This window comes from Apodemus sylvaticus, chromosome 3, assembly GCF_947179515.1.
Source record: "Apodemus sylvaticus chromosome 3, mApoSyl1.1, whole genome shotgun sequence".
Classification (NCBI taxonomy): Eukaryota; Metazoa; Chordata; class Mammalia; order Rodentia; family Muridae; genus Apodemus; species Apodemus sylvaticus.
Window position 1 is genome coordinate 124,199,698 of NC_067474.1, and position 20,280 is coordinate 124,219,977.

The window sequence follows — 20,280 nt, forward strand, 5'->3', positions numbered from 1 at the left end:
TTCATTCAAAAGGATATCCCCAGGTTCAACTTTGCTGAAAAAGAAGCACCCTTGCCCCTGCCACCAAGAACAACTAGGAAATAGGATACGCATAGTATAAGGTTATTTAGCAAGAATATGCTAGCTATTCCAGTTTGAACTCTACCAACTATAAATGTGAAGGGAAATAAAACATTAAAGATGGCCATTGTTCCTCAAGGTGAGGAACAAAAGAGGAATTAGGCACTCTCAATTCTTTATGGAGAACTTCTGTCTCAAGGTAGGCAGAAGAGAAGAGTAATATCAAAGGCTGACCTGGCCATTTAAAGACCAATATACGGGGAGGCAGGGCACCAGGAAGAAGGCTAAAAAGGACATCTTATGGGTCTGATTAGGAAGTGAGTCTAAGGTAGCTACACCAAAGGTGCCAACTTGTACTCTGTCAGCAATCTAGTGGCAAAATATTTCAGGACATTTTCAACCCAGAGAAGTATTATAAAAATATTGAAGTTAATTCAATAAATTAACACCAAATATTTTTTTTAACGGAATGAACCTCCTCAGCTCTGAAATCAGAGATACTCACTTTTCATCAATTATGTGGTGTTTGATAGGAAAAAAAAAAGTAACAAATGTAAAGATTTGCTTTATTTCTATTGGGGGAAGGAATAGGATAGATATAACTGTTATCCAATCTGCAGTTCACTGTGTACACACATACCCACACACATACATATACATACACACCAAAGTCCCCCCCCACCAAAAAACAAAAACCACCCTCAAACTGTACCAATACTTCATATTTTGACCAAAAGAATAGATCCTGGGAAGATGGATCCTGGGAAGATGGATCCTGGGAAGAAGTGCAAAATGCAAAATCAAATGACCGAGATGCCGAGCAAACAGCATCATTAATATACAAAATATTTATAGCACTGAACTAATAACAGGCGATGTTCTCCGTGTCTGTAAAACTTTGGAACAACAGAGCTGATTGTTAAATCTAGTCCATGCCAGCTTCCAAAACCCAGAGGATTTTAGTTAGCTTCATTTTTCGATGCTTCATCAAAATTTTCTACAAGATCTGACAAAGAAAGGAAAAATAAGTAAAATATAAATGAGTCAAAATAGTTGCAACTAGAATTAGTAAAAAAGCAGAAAAGATGAAAACAAACTAGAGCACTTCAGTAATAATGACTTTTATAAAATAGCAATCTTAAGGAAATAAAAATAACTAAGGTAAATAATATTTTATGTCAGTTATAATGCCAAGAATTTTTGAATAGTATTTTATTATTGTATGTTTATAGGTGTTATGCCCGAATATATATCTGTGTACCATGAGCATGCAGTTCTTGAGACTAAAAGAGGGTGTTGGATACCTGGAACTGGTATTACACAAGGCTATAAGCTTTCATATGAATGCTGGAAACTGAATTCAGGTCCTCAGGAAAAGAAGCCAAATTGCTGAGTCATTTCTCCAGGCCCCCAACAAAATTTCAGCAATAACAATATATACTGATAATCATAGTGATTCCAATTTAGTACACACAGGCAGCAGGGCTTTGTGGAATATTTTCTGATCCTAAGTTCTGAATGAGGAAGGGGCTTCTGTATTCATGTATATCCTATCATGGGGATCTCAGTCTGGGTTCCCTGATCTGTCTAAAGAATTTAGATAAAACACAAACTGCATAAAAGACAGGCAAATAGCCGGGTGGTGGTGGCGCACGCCTTTAATCCCAGCACTTGGGAGGCAGAAGCAGGCGGATTTCTGAGTTCGAGGCCAGCCTGGTCTACAAAGTGAGTTCCAGGACAGCCAAGGCTACACAGAGAAACCCTGTCTTGGGGGGTGGGAGGGGAAGACAGGCAAATACATTTGTAATAAAGCAGAGCATACATTCAAGGAGTAAGTGTGACCCAGACTGCATATTAAGCAGGCAGTGGTCTACTATTTCTAAAGTCCCCAGAACAAACAGCTTTTCTTGAAGGTCTTTGTTCTATTCAGGTGAGTGATAGGCCTGTTTGGTTTGACACAAATAGAAGGCAATAGTGTGTCTTTGTTCTTTATCAGACATCCTTCTGCAATACAGTAATCTTTTATAAGGCTTAGCATTCCTAGAACCAGGCTTAGATAGTATTATGTAATGACAGAGATAGGACTTAAGGGACATTTTTCTGACCTGAAGTTCTAGTCCTTGTTTTTTTAGGCTGATTAGGGTCCATCTCCAGTGTCTTCTAAGCTAGCTAATACCTAGCACTATCCTTCTCACTCTAAATCAACTGAAATTCAGTCAAATAAAAAAAATGTTTTGTGGTATATTTACACAATGGAGTACTATTCAGCCATTAGAAACAATGAATTCATGAAATTCTTAGACAAATGGATGGAGCTGGAGAACATCATACTAAGTGAGGTAACCCAGTCTCAAAAGATCAATCATGGTATGCACTCATTGATAAGTGGATATTAGCCTAGAAACTTTGAATACCCAAGACATAATCCACAAATTAAATGATGTCTAAAAAGAATGGAGGAGTGGCCCCTGGTTCTGGAAAGACTCAGTGCAATAGTATAGGGGAATTCCAGAACAGGGAAGCGGGAAGGGGTAGATGGAGGAACAGGGGGAGGGAAGAGGGCTTATGGGAATTGCGGGGAGTGGGGACCCAGAAAAGGGGAAATCATTTGAAATGTAAATTAAAAAAAAATGTTTTTCTGAAAGTCATCTATGCAGTAAGTGAAAGAAGATAAATCATTTTTCTTAGTTTTAAAAATCACACTGTATTATCTTCTCTGTGTGTTGCATTTGTGTATGCATGTGTGCATGTGTAGGTCAGAAGACAACTTGTGTTGCTGGTTCTCTCCTTCTATGGTGTAGGTCCCAGGGTCGAGCTGTCAGACTTGGCACTGAGCATCTTTACTAGAGAAATCTCAGTGGTTTGAGACAAATTTTAACCCTGAGAGAATGTCCTTTACCTGGAACGTCGTCATCCTCGTCATCAATGTCCTCTGGCTTGGGTGCTTTACTGTCCAGTACTACAAAAGTTTATTTGAGTATTAGTCACCGAGAACAAAGAGCTTAACAAAACACCTCTCATGCTTACTTACCTGCTCTTGGTCTGAATCCCATATGGCTGTTGAATACAGCCAGTCTAAAATTCACTTCTACTTTTTTGCTTAAGTAACACTAAGAACAATAAAATTTTAACTTGAATTAAATATATAAACTACAGCTGGTAATTCCAATGTGCAGTAAAGGTAAAACTTACATGCAAAATGTAAAATCTGACAAGTCTATACAAACATATCCTTTGTATCCTTTATTATTCTCCAACTAAAAAGATATTTGAGACTTCTTTACCACTTATTTCCACCTAAGTATCTAGCTATTCAGTATGACCATATGACTACTGAAATACAAGGCTCTTTGATGATTAGAGGAACAAGACATGCATGAAATCAAAACCAACCTGAAAATTCAGAATTGATCATTATCATATTTGTTGATGGTAATCATGGAAGCATAGTAGCAACTGACAATACTGCATCTGAATATTCTTTAAGATGCACTTCATTAATTAAAAAAGAAAACTATAAGCTTTATGAAGCACACAAGTGGCATTATAAAAAGTGAAAGAATTACCTACTGAGGAAAATCCTCTCAGTTTGAGTAAAACACCTTTTTTTGTTTGTTTTTGAAACAGTCTCTGGTACAGGCTGACTTCAATTTCCCTATACAGCTGAGGATAACCCTGCACTTCTGCTGGGAATACAAGTGTGTGCCATCACACCAGGTCCTGCTGGGGATTGAACCAGAACGTTACGCATACTAGGTTAGGACTCTGTCACTGAGCTACACCCCTAGTTCCAGATGGGATGCTTTTAAAATTATTAGGTTTCTTAATGTCAGCAAGGAGGAGAGGTAAAGTACTAAAATGAAACACATACCTTGTCGTGGGAACTGTTCAGCTAACTTTCTAAGGCTTGTTAAGCTGTCAGCACCAAGCTGACTTAATATTCCAGGAAGCATTTCTGTGATTGGTTTGGCTTCTGCATGACCGGTAATAGCAAAGGTGTTAGCGGAGAGGGAAGCTTGGACTTTGGGATTGTTGAAATGAATGACTGTTCCATCGTCTTTAATCATGTTCACCTGAATGGGCACAGAAAACAATGTATTTCACATGCTAGATTCAACTACAATTATTGTTTTAAAAAGCAGTTTTATCAGTTATAGCACCTTACATAGTAGCAATCCTGTATTACTTATTATTTCAGCAGTGACTATGGCAGAGAAAGATCCTTATAATGGATTACAATGGTGCCCGCCCGGTAGGACAGCTTATTAGAGTGGTTGTGAAATAGTCACTCAGGCCTCAGGTGGAGGAAGTCCATGGCCATTTTTTTTTAAAGTAGAACTACATTCATGAACCAACTTAATTAGTTACTCAAACAAAATCAGTGCAATTACCACTAAATGGGGAAGCATCTTACTTAGAAGACAGAATGGAAGGCAGAAAAGTATGTGGTAAAAATAACCACTGAGAAATCGGCAAAGATGACACAGAAACCTACTTAGTCAAGCATTTTACTTCTTTGATTGTCAGTAAATTTACCAAAATTTCAACCTAGTTTTTATTGTTATTCTTTTTATTTTTATCTTTCAAGATAGAGCCTCGCAATGTATCTTTGCCTGGTTTAGAATTCTGCTTGCCTGAGTGCTGGAAATAAAGGCATATGTTGTAATGTTTTCTGTTTTGTTTTAAATGTGTACATATGCACCACATATGTACAGGAGCCCCAGGAGGTTTAAAAAAAATCATCAGATGCCCTGGAACGGAAACATTTGTGAGCTGCTATCTGGATACTAGGAACCAAACCTGGGTCTTCAGCAAAATCACCAAGCACTCCTAACTCCTGAGCCGCCTCTCCCAGCCGGTCATGTTGTTCTTGTTTACAAGAAGCCTGCTGGCTCTTTTCGTTTTTTTTTTTTTTCCTTTCCTTTCCTCCCCCTTTCTCTTTCCTCCCTTCTTCCCTTCCTCCCTCCCTCTCTCCCTCTCTCCCTCTCTCCCTCTCTCTCTCTCTCTCTCTCTCTCTCTCTCTCTCTCTCTCTCTTTCTTTTTTTTTCCCATTTTTTAAGATAGAATTTCTCTGGGTACCCTGGCTGTCTTAAAACTAACTCTGTAGACCAGGCCAGCCCCAAGCTCTGCCTACCTCTGCTTCTTTAGTACTGAGATTAAAGGTGTGCACGACTATTGCCAGCTTCCTTTTTAACTTTTATTATTTCTATCATCTTAATGGCACGATGGGGGCTGCACATTTGGAGGTCAGAGGCAGGACTGTAGAGTCACCTCTTCTTTCCCCCACCTGTAGGGTTCCCAGGATTTACCTGAGTCACTAGGCTTTTAAAGAGCATCTAGCCCACCCCTAATATATCACATACATACATACATACATACATGCATACATACATATGTATAAAAATCAGCCACAGGGATCTTGTGATGTTGCCCTCCAGTGAGCCCCTCAAACAGCCGGTGTCTGGTATGCTTGGCACACTCTGGGTATTAGTCCAGGGGCCGAGCTCTGCTCATCCCCAGCTCTTTACTTTTTATTTTGAGATAGATTTTTTTTTTTAAAGATTTATTTATTTATTGTATGTAAGTACACTGTAGCTGTCTTCTGACACACCAGAAGAGGGCATCAGATCTCATTACAGATGGTTGTGAGCCACCATGTGGTTGCTGGGATATGAACTCAGGATCTCCGGAAGAACAATCAGTGCTCTTAACTGCTGAGCCATCTCTCCAGCCCGAGATAGATTTCTTTTAAACTTTAACTTTTACTTTATATGCACTGTTTCCTATATGTATGTCTGTGTGAGGGTATCAGGTCCCCTGGAACTGGAGTTACAGATAGTTGTGGGCTGCCATGCAGGTTCTAGAAATTGAACCCAGGTCCTCTGGAAGAGCAATCAGTACTCTTACCCACTGAGCCATTCAGATAAATTCTAAGTTTCCAGGCTGGACCTTCAATTGTGATTCTCCTGCCTCAGGCTTCTAAGTATCGGGGACTACAGATTTGTACCAACAGGCCTGATAGTTTTCTTTAATTCTTAAATATACCTTCTTGGCTACCTTCATTAATTTCTGCAAACAAAGCTCTCCTACACACTTACCCACCAGAACATGTTTTGCTAATAACTGGGAGTTTTTTAACACCATCCTGCCACAATTTCTTTAGCTTTTACCAACCCAAATTGATTATTTCAGATTAATTTATTCCACTGTCTTAGGATTTACAGAAACGGGTGAATGAATACATTCTATTTAAATTGCTATTTCTCTCTCATGTATTTCCTTTCTGCATTTTTTGTTATGGTTTGGTATGATCTCATTTACAAAAGCTAAATGTGTAAACAATGTCATTCCACCATGATGTTGATTCCACACTAAAAGTCACCTTGGCACTATCTGCTTATTATACAAAAGGTCAGGAGCATTAACACTTAACTGCTTAAAGGTACAGAACTGTCCTTGTCCCTGTGCTCTCGTGTCAGTGGGAAGTGGCTTCTGTTCTTCACAGGGGTCACCATGACTGACAGCACAGGGAGGGAGGGGGAGAAAAGGGACTCAAAGTTTCAGCAGTACTATAAGCAGAGAAATTACAGATATAATCCCTGGAAATTACAAAATATAATCCCCACAAATCATTTCTAATTTGTGTGAGTGTGTACATGATAAAAATCACGAATTTTATACCTTTCCTTTTCTTAGCACTGCACTGATCTATATTTAAGAATCTTTTTATGTTTTTATGTGTGAAACAGTCTCACTATGTAGTCCTTCCTGGCCTTGGATTTACAGAAATCCACAAGCCTCTGCCTCCAAAGTGCTGGGATTAAAATTGTATATTATGTGACATGTATATTTAAGGTTCTTTGAAGTGTACATACACACTAAGCATTCAATACTGCTCCTTTAAACAAATGGCGCCATAACTCAATTTATAGCCATTTTAGATGATAAATTACATTATTCTGAAAATGACTTCAGCTTTGGTAGAAAAGTTAAACATTAATGTGGTTAAATTTGGGGAGATCTGGGATGTTAAGGGTGGATGTGAAGGGAGCTGCCTTGGATCTACAAGTCTCATGGTTTACTAAGACACAAGAGTAAAGGGAGAACTGTTCAATGATGTTTTCCAAATCACAGGGTTCATTAAAGAATTTCTATAAACACTTCTGGGCATGAAAAGTGGCAATATTGGAATTTGAGACACTCTTGACCTGCAAACATTAAAGTCATAATTGATTTGACATCTATATCGTTCTTTATGCTAGAGGAGTAAATACAGGACAGTATTCTTGGTTAAACAATATACCCAAGGACAAACTAAGCTAAGTGTGAACTATGTATGAACTAAGTACTTGAAATGAACTAGAGTTTCTCAAATTACTGTTTGGTTTCCTGTCTATTATGCCATCTTCTTTCTTAAAACATTCATTTGTTTATAAAAATCCAATTCTATGCAAGCTTGTCAATTACTTGTCTCAGAATATGGAAAAGAAAGATATTACAGATATAGAGAATATATATATCACTGCCTACAAAGAATAAAACCAATGCATTTATGAATTTTCTTTCTTGTTGGGCCTCTCTTCCAGGCCATAAGACAGGTTTATTTGGAGGCATTAGCTGTTTGGGGGTGGGGAGGTAATGTGGAAGGGACAAGAGGAAAAGAAAAGGCTAAAAATAAGAAAGTACAACTGAAAAGACCAAAAGCCAGCTATCTTAACATAGTATCAACTCTAGTTTTAACATTCCTTAGTTCAAATCTAGAATCCTAATCCTTGTTAGGTATGATGCCAGGGGCCAGTGAAACTCTGCAAGTATCAGTTTTTGATTTGGAACTAGTAGCTCATCAGGTGCTATGAAGCTGACATGGAATGACACGTATTTATATGGCTACCTGTCTAATTAGTTTCCCATATGATTTTAACTTAGAAATGACAGAGGTAGCCGGGCGGTGGTGGCGCATGCCTTTAATCCCAGCACTTGGGAGGCAGAGGCAGGTGGATTTCTGAGTTCAAGGACAGCCTAGTCTACAGAGTGAATTCCAGGACAGCCTGGGCTACACAGAGAAACCCTGTCTCAAAAAACAAACAAACAAATTAAAAAAAAAAAAAAGAAAGAAAAAGAAATGACAGAGGCTATGAATAATACTTTCTGTAAGTACCACCTCTGGCAAGATGATTAGTATACAGTAGACATGCAGTGTTGCCTGTCATTAAGTTCTTCAGTGTGACAATTTCAGTTGCAACAGAACCATGGCCACATAAAGTACAGCATTCTAAGTATGACAGTAGTAATTTGACAATTACTAACTAGGGCTGAAGATGGAGCTCAGTAATAGAGTGCTGAATTTCCAATACCTCTAAAAAGAAAAATTACTGTGTCCTTATTTCATTATGAAACATTTATTTTAATAAATTGTAACTTGAAGGACCACAGGAGCTGGAAAGATAGCTAGGTAAGATCACTTACTGTGCAAGCATTAAGACCTGAGTTCAAATCCCCAAAATCCATAGAGAAAGCTGGGAGTAACTGCACTGCTCCCTATAGCCCTAACCCTTGGGGGAAAGAGGGAGGCATGAGGATTACAGGGGCTTGCTGGCTGCCAGCCGAGCTCCAGATTCAGTAAGAAACCCTCTTTCAAAGGAATAAGGCAGACAATGATAGAAAGTGTGTACACATGCATGAACCTCCACACGTATGCACACATAGCACTCTGGAGGCTAAGGTAGGACAAAGCTATAAACTCTTCTGAATTTGAACAAAAACAAGCATTTAGAAATACATATCCTTGGAGATACTACATGGATAAAGTCAACACCACAAAGTGGGATGTGACGGTTACACGTCTAATCCCAGCTGAGGAGGCTGACTAGAAAGACTACTTACTGAAAGCTTAAGGCTAACCTGCACTATCTGATGAGACCTTATCTTACAAAATGGGCTAGAGAAATGGCTCAATAGTTAAGAGCACTTGCTACTCTACCAGAAGACCTGGGTTCAGTTTCCTGCACCCACATTGTGGCTCACAACCACCCATAACTCCAGTTTTGGTGTATCTATGCCCTCTTCTTATGACCTCTCTGGGCATCAGGCATGCATGTAGTGAACACAGATGCTGCAGACAAAACATGCATACACGTAAAATAAAAATGAATAAATGTTCTCAAAAATATTGGGACTGAAAAGATAGCTAAGTGGTTAAGAGCACTGGCTACTTTTCGAGAGGACCTACATTCAGTTCCCAGCAACCACATGGCAGCTCATAGCTGCCTGTAACTCCAGTTCCAGGGGATCTAACAGACACACAAGCAGGCAAAACACTAACCTACATAATAGAAAAAAAAACACATACAAATTAATCTATTCTACAAGGGAAATATATTTTTTATCTCTCTATACAAATGTTTCTCAGCTAAGGGTCATTTTTTTCTTTTCTTCAAAGAACCATCTCACAATACTTAGAAGTATTTTTTTTTTTATTGTGGAAGTGACAGTTTTTGAGTCAGGGTCTTTCAATTCAGTCAAAGCTGGTATGAACTTGTACTAGGGTGCAAACTCCCAAGGGCTGGGATTATAGAGGTGGACCAAGACAGCCAGCTCAGGGGCATTTTTGACTGTTACCATTACAATGTTGGGGGTGTTACCAGCAATTAATGGACAGAGGCCAGGGATACCCTGAAACATCTCACAGAGCACTAGAGAACTAACAAAAGAACTATCTGCTCCAAAACTATCAGTAGGGATGAGGCTGGATATATCAATGGGTTGGAGACAGAAAAGTAGTAGAGCTATAAACTTAGTAAACATTTTCAATTATGTTAGCTTTGGTATTATTTGAAGTTGTGTCTGTTGTAACTTACTACTAAGTTGTGGCTCTTACTCAGAGTAATAAATATTTCTAGTGTTGTTAGGATTAAACCCAAGGACTCAGGTATGCTGGCAAGTACTTTATCACTGAGCTATATCCTCCAAGAGAAGTCAAAATTAGGTTTCGAGGTGTCTTTTTTCTCTAATATATCCATGCCTGAGACTACCTGATTTTTTTTTCCATGACAGGATTTCTCTGTGTAGTCCTTGCTGCCCTAGGACTAACTCTAAAGTCCAGGCAAGCCTCAAAATCAGGGATCTGCTTATCTCTACCCTTCCCCACCCCACCCAGTGTTGACATTAAAGGCATGCATCACCACACCCAGCCTCCCTGAAATTTTAGGTCAATGCAGATATCTAAAAGTTTTGGGGCCTGTAAGATAGCTCAGACAGTAAAGGTGCTTGCTGCCAAGCCAGTGACCTGAGTAAGACTCCTAGGATTACACAGTAGATTACCAACTTTCTCCACATATCTCCATCATGAATACATATTTTAGAAAACAATATATAAGAGCTTTGGACAGCTCTGGAAAAAAAAAAACAACTTGAAATTAGTTATAAAAAATGCTGTCACCTCAAGCAGAAAGGAGAAAATGCATATGTTGTATATTTTCTATGAGTTTATCAATACTGATTGTGAAGGTAGTTTAAAGAAAGTTGATTTTGGTCAATTGCATGTGCATGCATGTGGAACACTCTACCATTTCATGCCTTGTTTCTGGGATGCTAATATTATTAGCATTTATCTATTAAGATCCTCAGTGATAGTCAGGTGGGATATTACATGCCTTAAATCCATAATTCTGGAAGCAGAGGTAGGGAGATCTCTTGAGTTCAAGATTAGCCTGGTCTACATAGTAAGTTTCAGGCCAGCCAAATCTACATAGTGAGACCCTGTCAGTATGGTCTCAGCCTCATGTTCCTGCTAGGCCTTTCCTATCATGATGGACTGCACTCTCAAACCAAGAGTCAAATAAACCCTTCCTTCAAGATGCTTTGGTCAAGTGTTTTGTCACAGCAATGAGAAAACTAATAGATTTTAAAAGTTATCTTTTTTGAGCCTTAACAAATCCAAGCAGTTGAGTACAATCACAGCACTGTGGGGGAACAGGTAACTGTCCAGTATGACAATAGCTTAAAAAATAAAAACAAGCCTTTAATCCCAGCATTTGGGAGTTTAAGGCGGCAGATCTCTGAGTTTGAGGCCAACTTGGTCTACAGAGTGATTTCTTTTTTTTGAACTCTCTCTCTCTCTCTCTCTCTCTCTCTCTCTCTCTCTCTCTCTCTCTTCTCTCTTTCTCTCTCTCTCTCTCACTCTCTCTCTCTCTCTCTCTGGTTTTTTTTTTTTTTTTTTTTTCAAGACAGGGTTTCTCTGTGTAGCCCTAGCTGTCCTGGAACTCACTCTGTAGACCGGGCTGGCCTCGAACTCAGAAATTCTCCTGCCTCTGCCTCCCAAAGTGCTGTGATTACAGGCATGCGCCACCACCGCCCAGCATACAGAGTGATTTCTTAAAAATACCAAAATAAATAAATAAAAATAAGGAAGAAAAAGACAGGGAGGGAATCAAATCCACATAAAACTACTGCTAGATGTTTTGGATGAGGCAATAGAGATTTTATAGTTCAGAAAGATGAATTTATGGTAAAAGTCTTACTTGGAAAAAAAATTGGGCTTAACTTCTACATCACTAGAAAAAACAACTTGCTAGGCACCAGGCCACATACTCTGTTAAATACCAATACCAAGGAGACAAGATCACAAGTTAAGAGGCCAGTCCAACATACAGAGTGACCCACAGAAACAAAACAAAACAGAAAAAGAAATCTTACTTTACACTGAAGTTCAAGAGCAGTTTTATAGCTGTCATGCATGCAAATACTTAAGCCTGAAAGTGTGAAGAAAAGCTCTGCCTACTAACATCACTTTATTCCAAAGCAAATCCAACCACTACATTCTTTCAAAAGACATGTACACAAGAACTAGAGAGTCTTACAAGCTAGTGTTTTAATTTGAAAAGTCAGAAGAACTGTGCATGTGCTATGTCTCTATAATTTGGGTTTTCAAAGTGTTCATACCTCTTCAATACCAGCTATATTGTTCACAGCCAGTTTCTTTAGTGAACTCTGAAGCTTTTTGTCATCAGCAGTAGCTGTCCTATGTACCACCTTCTTCTTCCTGCGAGCTGTCCCCTGGAAAATGATCAGACAGAGGTGTTACTGAGGATAACAACTGGCAACAGCAATCACATCCACCTGGGCAGTCTACAATCCACTGGAAAAACTAACCAAACAGCAGTGACTAACAAGACCACACAGTTGTGATATTCTGCCAACAACTAAAGGGCAGTTGTATGAGTTATTAATCCTTGTTAATTCTAGATTTTGTCATTTCAATAGATTGTGTTTCAAAATACTGTTTGTTAATAGAACAGACTTTATAACTCTAAGACCATTTAGTATGCTTTATAACAACTTTCAAGCACTGTATACTTTCATAGAATCCCTGTCAGCTCCTGCCAATAAAATCTAAGGATAGTCTAAAATCTCAGGAACTATTACATATTGAGAATTAAATTCCTATTAGTGAGTACTCCAGAGTTTAAAAATCCAGAAATGAAAACATCAAGATTTTACTTACGTTATTGTAATAAAAAAAATGTCAACGAGTACTTGAATAGATCTTTTCAAAGAGGGTAAAGATATGAAACAAACAAACCAAACACAAAACAAACCAAAATGGTAAAAGAGAAAGCACTGTCTTCCTAGAAATGAGACCCACGATCAGGAAGGAAGGATCCAAGCAGAACCAAACCAGATGGAACATGTCTTCTAGACAGAGAGGGGTGCCTGTGTGGCTAGAGCAGAGTGAATAAGGAGGACAGGAGAAGGAAATGAAATCAGACAGCCACACAAGGGCCACACCATGTAGATTAGGACCTCATGGGGAGGTGCTCAATTTCACTCTCATTGCAATAGGAAGCTACTGACAGAGTTCATCTGACCTGTTTACTCCCATCTAAGGTTGCTACATGAAAACTGGACCGGGAGGTGATAATGAGACCAGTCAGGGGCTGGTGCACAGAAGGGTGAGAGATAAGAGTTGGAGTAGTACCTGAGGATGGTCAGAATGTCACCAGACAAAATAACTTGATGGGTTAGATGTGATATATGACAATAAGTCAGGATCCTGGCCTGAAGTTAAGAATTATAACTATTTACTAAGTCAGAAAAAGTTAATTTCTCTATTGATAACTAGAAATTGGTGGAGCTAATTGCGCAGTGGTTAGGAGCACTTGTTGCTCTTCAAATCCTAGGTAGTTTAAATCCTAGCACCCATGTCAGGCAACTCCATCTTCAGGGGTCCCAATGCCCTCTTCTGGCCCCTGACAACACCAGCAGACACAGACACATATACACAAAATGTACATTTCCATTAAAAACTATTTAAAATAATGGATTAATTTTCTGGGTCAGTTTTTAAAAATGTAACCAACATCAGAGCTGAAACACTACCAAAAATGTCAGTTTTTTGAAATAAGGAGTGGCAGAAGTGAACAGGTCTTTAGTTTTACCAGCTCCTGCAGAGGTCCTCAGAGACTTACAGAACAAAGCTGGGGTTCTCTCTCAGCACTCCCAGTGAGAGAAAAAGCTCTGGCTGCAAAGGTTCTGATGACTTTCAGTTGCAACAGACCACTAGTTACACAGATGGTCATTTATTTGTGAAGCATTCCTAACTCGGGGCTAGCTTAGTTGCTTGCCCTACATTTTTGTTTTGAGGCCTTATCTTGCTGTCTAGTGAAGCAGTCTGCAATCCAGAGTGCTGTGATTACAGGGTGTGCCACCATGCAGAGCTACGCTATTCAAAGGGTCCTCAGGTACTTCTACTAAGTTACCTATAATCCCAGCATGCAGAGAGGCAGGACTGTTTAAAAGTTTGAGGCTAGTCTAGTTAGTCAACATATCAGTTCCTGAGCAGCATGGACTTTAGAGTGAAACTTTGTCCTACCCCCAAAAAACCCAAAAAGTTCAACATGTCTATAGACATAACAAGTCCACAGATAGTTCCTTATCTCCTAGATTTTATGGTTGGTAACACCAGTCTCACATTAAATAAAAGCCTGGGAAACCCTCAATTCTTCTCTATGCCCTTCATCTTCCCACACCTATCTTTCATTAAATCATGCCAGTCGGACCCCTTAATTTGTGTACCAGTTGTAAGCAACAGCTCTAGACGGTTTTCTATTTGATCCTATTTTTCACAATGCCACCAGTTCTAAAATGGTGAGGCTGGCCTCAAACGCACAGAGATCTACCTGGCTCTGCCTGCAGAGCTCTGGAATTAAAGGTCAGTACCACCACACCCAGCCATTTCCTTCTTAAAATCCTTCAAAAGTTGTCCACTATGTACGGATACAATTCCAAGCTACTTGGAATGGCATATAAAAAGTATGATGGAGCCCAAGCTACCGGGTCACCTCATCCCCACCATTCTCTATGCACTGTATACTCTAAACTAGCTGTACCAAACTAAAGCAAGCCATTGTAAAACACCATGTTTTCTCAGCACCCTGTGTGCAAAGGCACATAGGCAACTGATATCCCCCATTTTAGCCTACCTCTCACTAACCCTTTCATTTGCTGGTCTAGTGATTAAATTATTTATCCTTTAAATCCCAGTATGACTCTCCTAAATAAAACACTTTGTTCTTCATTACAATACTTGCTATTCTTCATTGTACTTGTGAGCATGACTCTCTTCTATGTGGAGCTATGTCAATGTGAAAAGAAACTTGTTTATTTACTATGCCTGGTACAAATCAAGTATACAGTTAACAGTAGATAAATTCATGCATGTACCAACTACTACATTAAAAATAGATAATTATGGGGCTTAGGATATGACTTAGGAAGTCAAGTGCTTATGCCAAACATAAGGAACTGAGTATGGGCAACCAACATAACAAGTAGGGATGGCAGTGTGCACCTGTAACCATGTTGGAGGGTGGAGACAGAAGGATTCTAGAAGCTCACTCATCAGTCAATCTAGATAAATCAGCAAGCTTCAGGTTCAGTGAAAAAACCATTTCAAAAAATAAGCTGGTGTTGGTGAGATGGCTCAGCAAATTAAATTAACTTTAGTTCAATCCCCAGAACCCACATGGTGGAAGGAGAGAATTGACTCCTGCAAGTTGTGCTCAGATCTGTGTGTGTCTCTGTGTGTGTGCATTATATATATATAAATAAGGTAGGACGTAACAGAAGATATATAATGCTTACCTATGGCCCCCCCAACATGCCATGTATCCATAAGCATATCAATGCACACATACACACTACTAAATAAAATAAATGTAATTGTGATGGGATCATCAGTCCCTTCCAGGTCTTTACAAACCTCTAGTTTTGTTATGTGTTACAATGTGACCACTGTGGCTATCAGTGTGTAAATATGAACTGACATCATCCAACTTTATCAGAGGAAAAGTACTAGTCACGTCCTCTTTTCTCCCTCCATGTCTATGCTCACGAGCTGTGGATATGATCAATGTAAAGCACAGTTAAAGCCTGTTACATATTGTCTTATTGCCATTCCTACACATCGATCCATGTATGAGGTATTGTTCTTTCTTTCTCTTTTTGCAAACACTGCAGTATACAAAGATGAGCGTAAATGTTCTCCTTGAGCCTTGGGCCACAAATAATGGGAACACCAAAGGTTTGAGTACTCACAACTTCCTGAGGCGTTAAAGTATGTGGAAGATGAAAACATGTTCATGTTCACCAGCATGAAAGAAAAAGTAGGAATTTGGGAGGAAAAACTGGCAATCTACAAAACATTCTCAGTTAAAACTACGTATGCAACTAACTACGTGGTAGTTACATTTAGTGAAGATAAGGTAACCCTAGTATATATCATTCCCTACATGAGAGACATACTGCTACCATTTATTAACCGTTCACCTTGTGTCAGATACCATGTTAGGTGTTTATAAACAATGTTCTAATTTTTAGAAGCATCTTTTATGATTATTTGTATTTTGCAGAGGAAAATAATGGAAGTTTACGAAGACTAGGTAGTGTATCATGTCACATAGACAGATGTTCAAAGTCAGGATTTAGAGGCTGGGGAGCTGGCTCAATAAGTGAAGCACAGGCATGAGAATGAGTTTGGATCCCGAGAACCCACATAAAAGCCAGGTGGGTGTGGTGGCCCCTGTAATCCCTACATGTGGGCAATGGAAAACAGGAAACCCTTGGAAGCAGCTGACAAGAGATTCTGTCTTGATATATAACTTGGAGAATGAATGAGGAAAACTCCACCCCATCAACCTTAGGCCTCCAAGACACACACACTAAAATAAAAAGGTGAAGAAGATTCAAACAAAGGGGTTGATTTTCATGGCACCATCAGAGAGAAGCATCTTCTAGTTACCTGCTTTAGATCTAGACAATTCCTATCAAACAGGAATGCTGTCTGATTTTAATCACTGAAAAGCTTCTGGACTCAATGACCACAAGTACATAGAAGTGACACTATCCAGCAATCATACGTTCTCCTACTGGTTTGTCTTACACCACACTCACCTTGCCCCCTATCCGGACCTGAGCTTGAAGTTTGGCTAACTTTTCTTGATTCATGCTGTTGGTAAATCTAGGGGGGGAAAACAGATTTGTTAAATTCACTGTTTTACCAAGTTAAAAAATTATTTATTCAAACAATACCTTTGCTTCACTGAGTTAATGTAATATCCATTAACATCATGGTCATCAAAACTGTCTCTATTCTTAATAAATAGTGGTACCTTGTTCTAGCTTCACAAACTAACTTTTCAAAAAAATTAAATACCACATGAGAGTTAAATATACAAATAGCAAATGAATGGGATTCAAAGTTGTCTATTTAAAGATCCATTCTTAATACATGACTCAGTTCTCTGGCATTCAGAAAAACCTAACCAATTATGAAATCTCTTCAGGCAAGCAGGCTTTTTCTTGCAAAGACTTTCACAGCAGAGAACAGTCACCAAATGTTATTAGCAAAACCTTCAAGTAGATAATTTTCTCTGGAATCACATTCTGTATTTCATATAAAGAATAAATATGACACACACACACAAAGGCTTGGCAAAGAAGAAATTGAATAATGGGCTGTGAGGCTGTCAACAAACAAGGAAGTCACGTCCTCTATTCAAGGTCAGGTGTGTTAATAGTGAGAAACTACCAGATTTCCAAATACTTGCTGATTCTGCAGCACCCCAGTTCATTCTAGACCTTGCACTGATGGAGTATGTCACACTCAATGAGATATTATTGCATCTGAGGTAAAATGTCTCACTGTACAATTTGGCAAAGATGTATCTTGGTTATATTAAGTTGGTGGGGCAAGACAAAAAAAAATAAGCTATGCAAAATTTGACTTTTAACAGTCTTGTATGGCTTGTTTTGTGGCTTAACAGATCATTACTGAGATGTGAAGGAGGGAATAAGGGAATAGGCTATTATTAAACTTTTTTTTTCTTCTAATTCTAACCTTGTAATTGCATCACTCAGATGAGGATACTGTTTTTTTACATCAGAAAGAAGAAAAAGGAGACTCAAAGATCATGTAAATTACTAACCACTCTGTATTTACATAGAACTTACAGAACTGACCTGTATATATCACAGCTGTAAGGCTGAATCCATTTCACAAATAAAAATTAGAACCTATTGATTCTCACTTTGTTCAACATTGTACTACAACAGTCAAGCAGGTAAAAGTCCTGTATGGGAGTTTGTGTCTTAGGTGTGTGCCAGTCTTAGCTGTGCAATAAACTTAAATGTGCAGATATAAACCTCAATCTTGCATTCAAACATCCTTAAAAGAACTAACACTCATTTTCATCAAAGAACTACAGCCATGAACTTATAATGAAATAACATAGCACTTAAGGAATTATTTGCAAAAAGGAGGTCAGGAGAGAATATTAAAACTACATACAGGACAAGTCCTTTGTGACTATTCTGCATTTTTGGTAACAATACTAAAGAAAAGAGGTGGCAGTTGGAAAGATAAGACAAAAAGTCCAGACTTATTTGAAGCAAAAGCAAAACCCAAATTAATTCTTATGGTGTAGGTGAAGGAATAATTCCATTCCAGGTGGTCAGTATAAGATTAGGAAATCTTATTCCTAAGGAGTATTTTAGGGAAAAGGCATAATTTTAGGGCATCTAGAAGCGTAAAGCAACAGGGGAGGGAGAAATACAGCCTTTTGTCCAACAGCAAGTTGGGCAGTGTAGGATTCAAATAGGAAGGACATTTAGACTCAGTCTGAGACCTCAAAGGTCACCTGGTTTAATCCCTACTTGATATCTTTAATGTACCTGTTATTCTTAAGTGTGAGGTCATCTCAGATACCTGTTAGTGCAGCAGGGCATAAATTATAAACAAAATTGTTAGCCGCCTTCCTAGTTTTAACAGAAAATGAAGGCCTGGAAAGTTCTTTCTGTGTCCCAAAGGGAGAAATGACTTCCAAGAGCCACATGATCACTGAGTCGAATATCCAAGAATTCTTTCTGCACTTTTCTCAAGGACTTCTGAAAAGAGTATAAAGAGATGAATCAATACTTATTGAATGCCCAAGTTATAAGCATCCAGGTACTTTCATCATGTTTACACAAAGATAAAAATAATTTGAACTTTCAGCCCTGACTTTTTATGTGAGGTTTTACCACTTAGGGCTTTGGAAAGGTATTTAGCTTTGTACTTGTGTTTGTTTCTCCCGCATTAAGAAAAGTATACCATCACATACTTCACTGGGTTGAGGGCTAAAGCACAGATTGTCAAGTTCAGGTAAGATACTTAATAGTTGGTAACTATTGTTACCATTCTTCCAGAGGGCCACTAATTAGGTATAATGAAAGAACGTGGGAACGGAAGTTGAAACCGCCATTCACCAGCTGTGCAACACTGTGCCTGGCGATCTCAATAATCAGGCAGTGAGATGAGGTTATAAGGATAGGTAACTATCTCAAAATCAAGAGAGACTTGTAAACACTGCCATTACAAAGTGAAGAGTGGTGCAACCTAAGTTCGGCCCCAAGAGCTTGGTGGCTCGGTGCTAACCTTAGTTTCCCTATCTAAAAACTGGGAGGAGCAAAAGAGATGACAACAGATATGCTGTTCAAAGCGTCTGACACTGTTGTTGTGAATAATGAGTGATGGGACGCGGAGGGTTCTACCCTCCTGGGTCTGGACCTGCGCGGCCAGAGCCCGGGCCCCGTTCCTCCACAGCGGGCGGTGGTGCTGGGGACCTTCCCTCAGGTGCCGACCCCCAGCTGCGCCGCCCGTAACCGACAGGCCCGGCCGGCCGCCTCCGCCCCCACTCGCCGCGCCACGGCGGAAGTGGCAGCCGGAGCGGACGGCGGGTGTCGAGAGGGGAGAGCGGGGGGAGACCGTGCGCAGCGGCCGGAGGCCGTGGGGTGGCGGGCCCGCCGGGGGTCTCACCTGCAGCGGGGAGGGTCCTCCAACACCAGCACGCGGCAAGAGCAAGATGGCTGCCTCAGCTGAGACAGAGAAAGACCGCGGCGGAGCGGCGGCGGCGGCGGGAGAGGCCCACGTGACGCACGGCCCCGCCTCGACCGCGGGAGGCGGGGTGGGGGTGGGGACGACAACCGCGCGCCTCCCAACTACAAAGCCCAGCCTGCCTCGCGCACCCCAAGATTCCGATTGGTGGCGGGTGAGGGGGCCGCGCTGCTTCCTGGAGGAGCCGGCGGTCCCCTCAGCGTCCCATTGTGTCTGCGCTTACCTTTTGTCTTGGACTTAACAGAAGGGTGGTGTGAGGTTCAGTTTGGGTGTACACTTCGGAGGTCGTTGACTAAGCATTAAGCTCTAATGGACTCTAATCGGGAGGGAAAGTCGGGAATATTGACTTATTACTCGGCCCAAGACAAAAAGTAACAGACTTAACGGAAAGAAGCCTTTACACTTTACGTGACTGCAGTGACTTATGTCCCAGTTCCCTCGTCAGTTGTGCAATAAAAGGCCCCAAGCATGGTTTTCTTGGAGCTTATGTCAGTTGATTCCTTCATGCCTGAGTGGAAGTCGTGCGGATGCGAGTGGGAAAAAAGGGTCCAGCGCTCCTCCAAAGTGTATGCCTGTAAGACACAGACCGGTGCACAGCAAAACGGGCTTACCGGGTCTCTTCGGAATCCCAAACAGAAATCTAACAATGAAATGCTGTTGTCCAGTATTTTTAATGTGTGCCAGGGGGCGGGAAATTCCAAGCCCTCTGTTGTGATAGGCTGATCTCACACATAATAATTTGCATTTTGAATATTTAGTGTAGTGGTCCATTGGAGGGAGGGGCTAGACTA

General features: G+C 40.0%; 1 protein-coding gene across 2 annotated transcripts; it reads right to left on the minus strand.

Annotated features, from left to right (window-relative positions):
- Positions 1-609: 609 nt before the first annotated feature.
- Btf3l4 (basic transcription factor 3 like 4) lies at positions 610-20,120 on the minus strand. Of its 2 annotated transcripts, none has more exons than XM_052176977.1 (6): positions 20,101-20,120; positions 16,510-16,576; positions 12,001-12,114; positions 3,932-4,133; positions 2,960-3,019; positions 610-1,066 (listed from the first exon to the last, which is right to left on the minus strand). In XM_052176977.1, the coding sequence occupies exons 2-6, from the start codon at positions 16,561-16,563 to the stop codon at positions 1,020-1,022; spliced, it is 477 nt and encodes a 158-aa protein (XP_052032937.1). In that variant the 5' UTR covers positions 16,564-16,576; positions 20,101-20,120; the 3' UTR covers positions 610-1,019. The 2 variants fall into 2 exon arrangements, with proteins under 2 accessions (XP_052032937.1, XP_052032936.1); XM_052176976.1 differs by lacking the exon at positions 20,101-20,120 and adding an exon at positions 19,412-19,536.
- Positions 20,121-20,280: the final 160 nt, after the last annotated feature.

Bases quoted from the DNA above. Each gene is read 5' to 3' on its own strand.
- Btf3l4 (XM_052176977.1), bottom strand. From the start codon at position 16,563: ATGAATCAAGAAAAGTTAGCCAAACTTCAAGCTCAGGTCCGGATAGGG. The intron at 4,134-12,000 runs GTATGAACACTT...GTGCCCATTCAG, and splicing joins ATATAGCTGGTATTGAAGAG to GTGAACATGATTAAAGACGA. The intron at 1,067-2,959 runs GTAAAGGACATT...TTTCTTTGTCAG, and splicing joins CGAGGATGACGACGTTCCAG to ATCTTGTAGAAAATTTTGAT.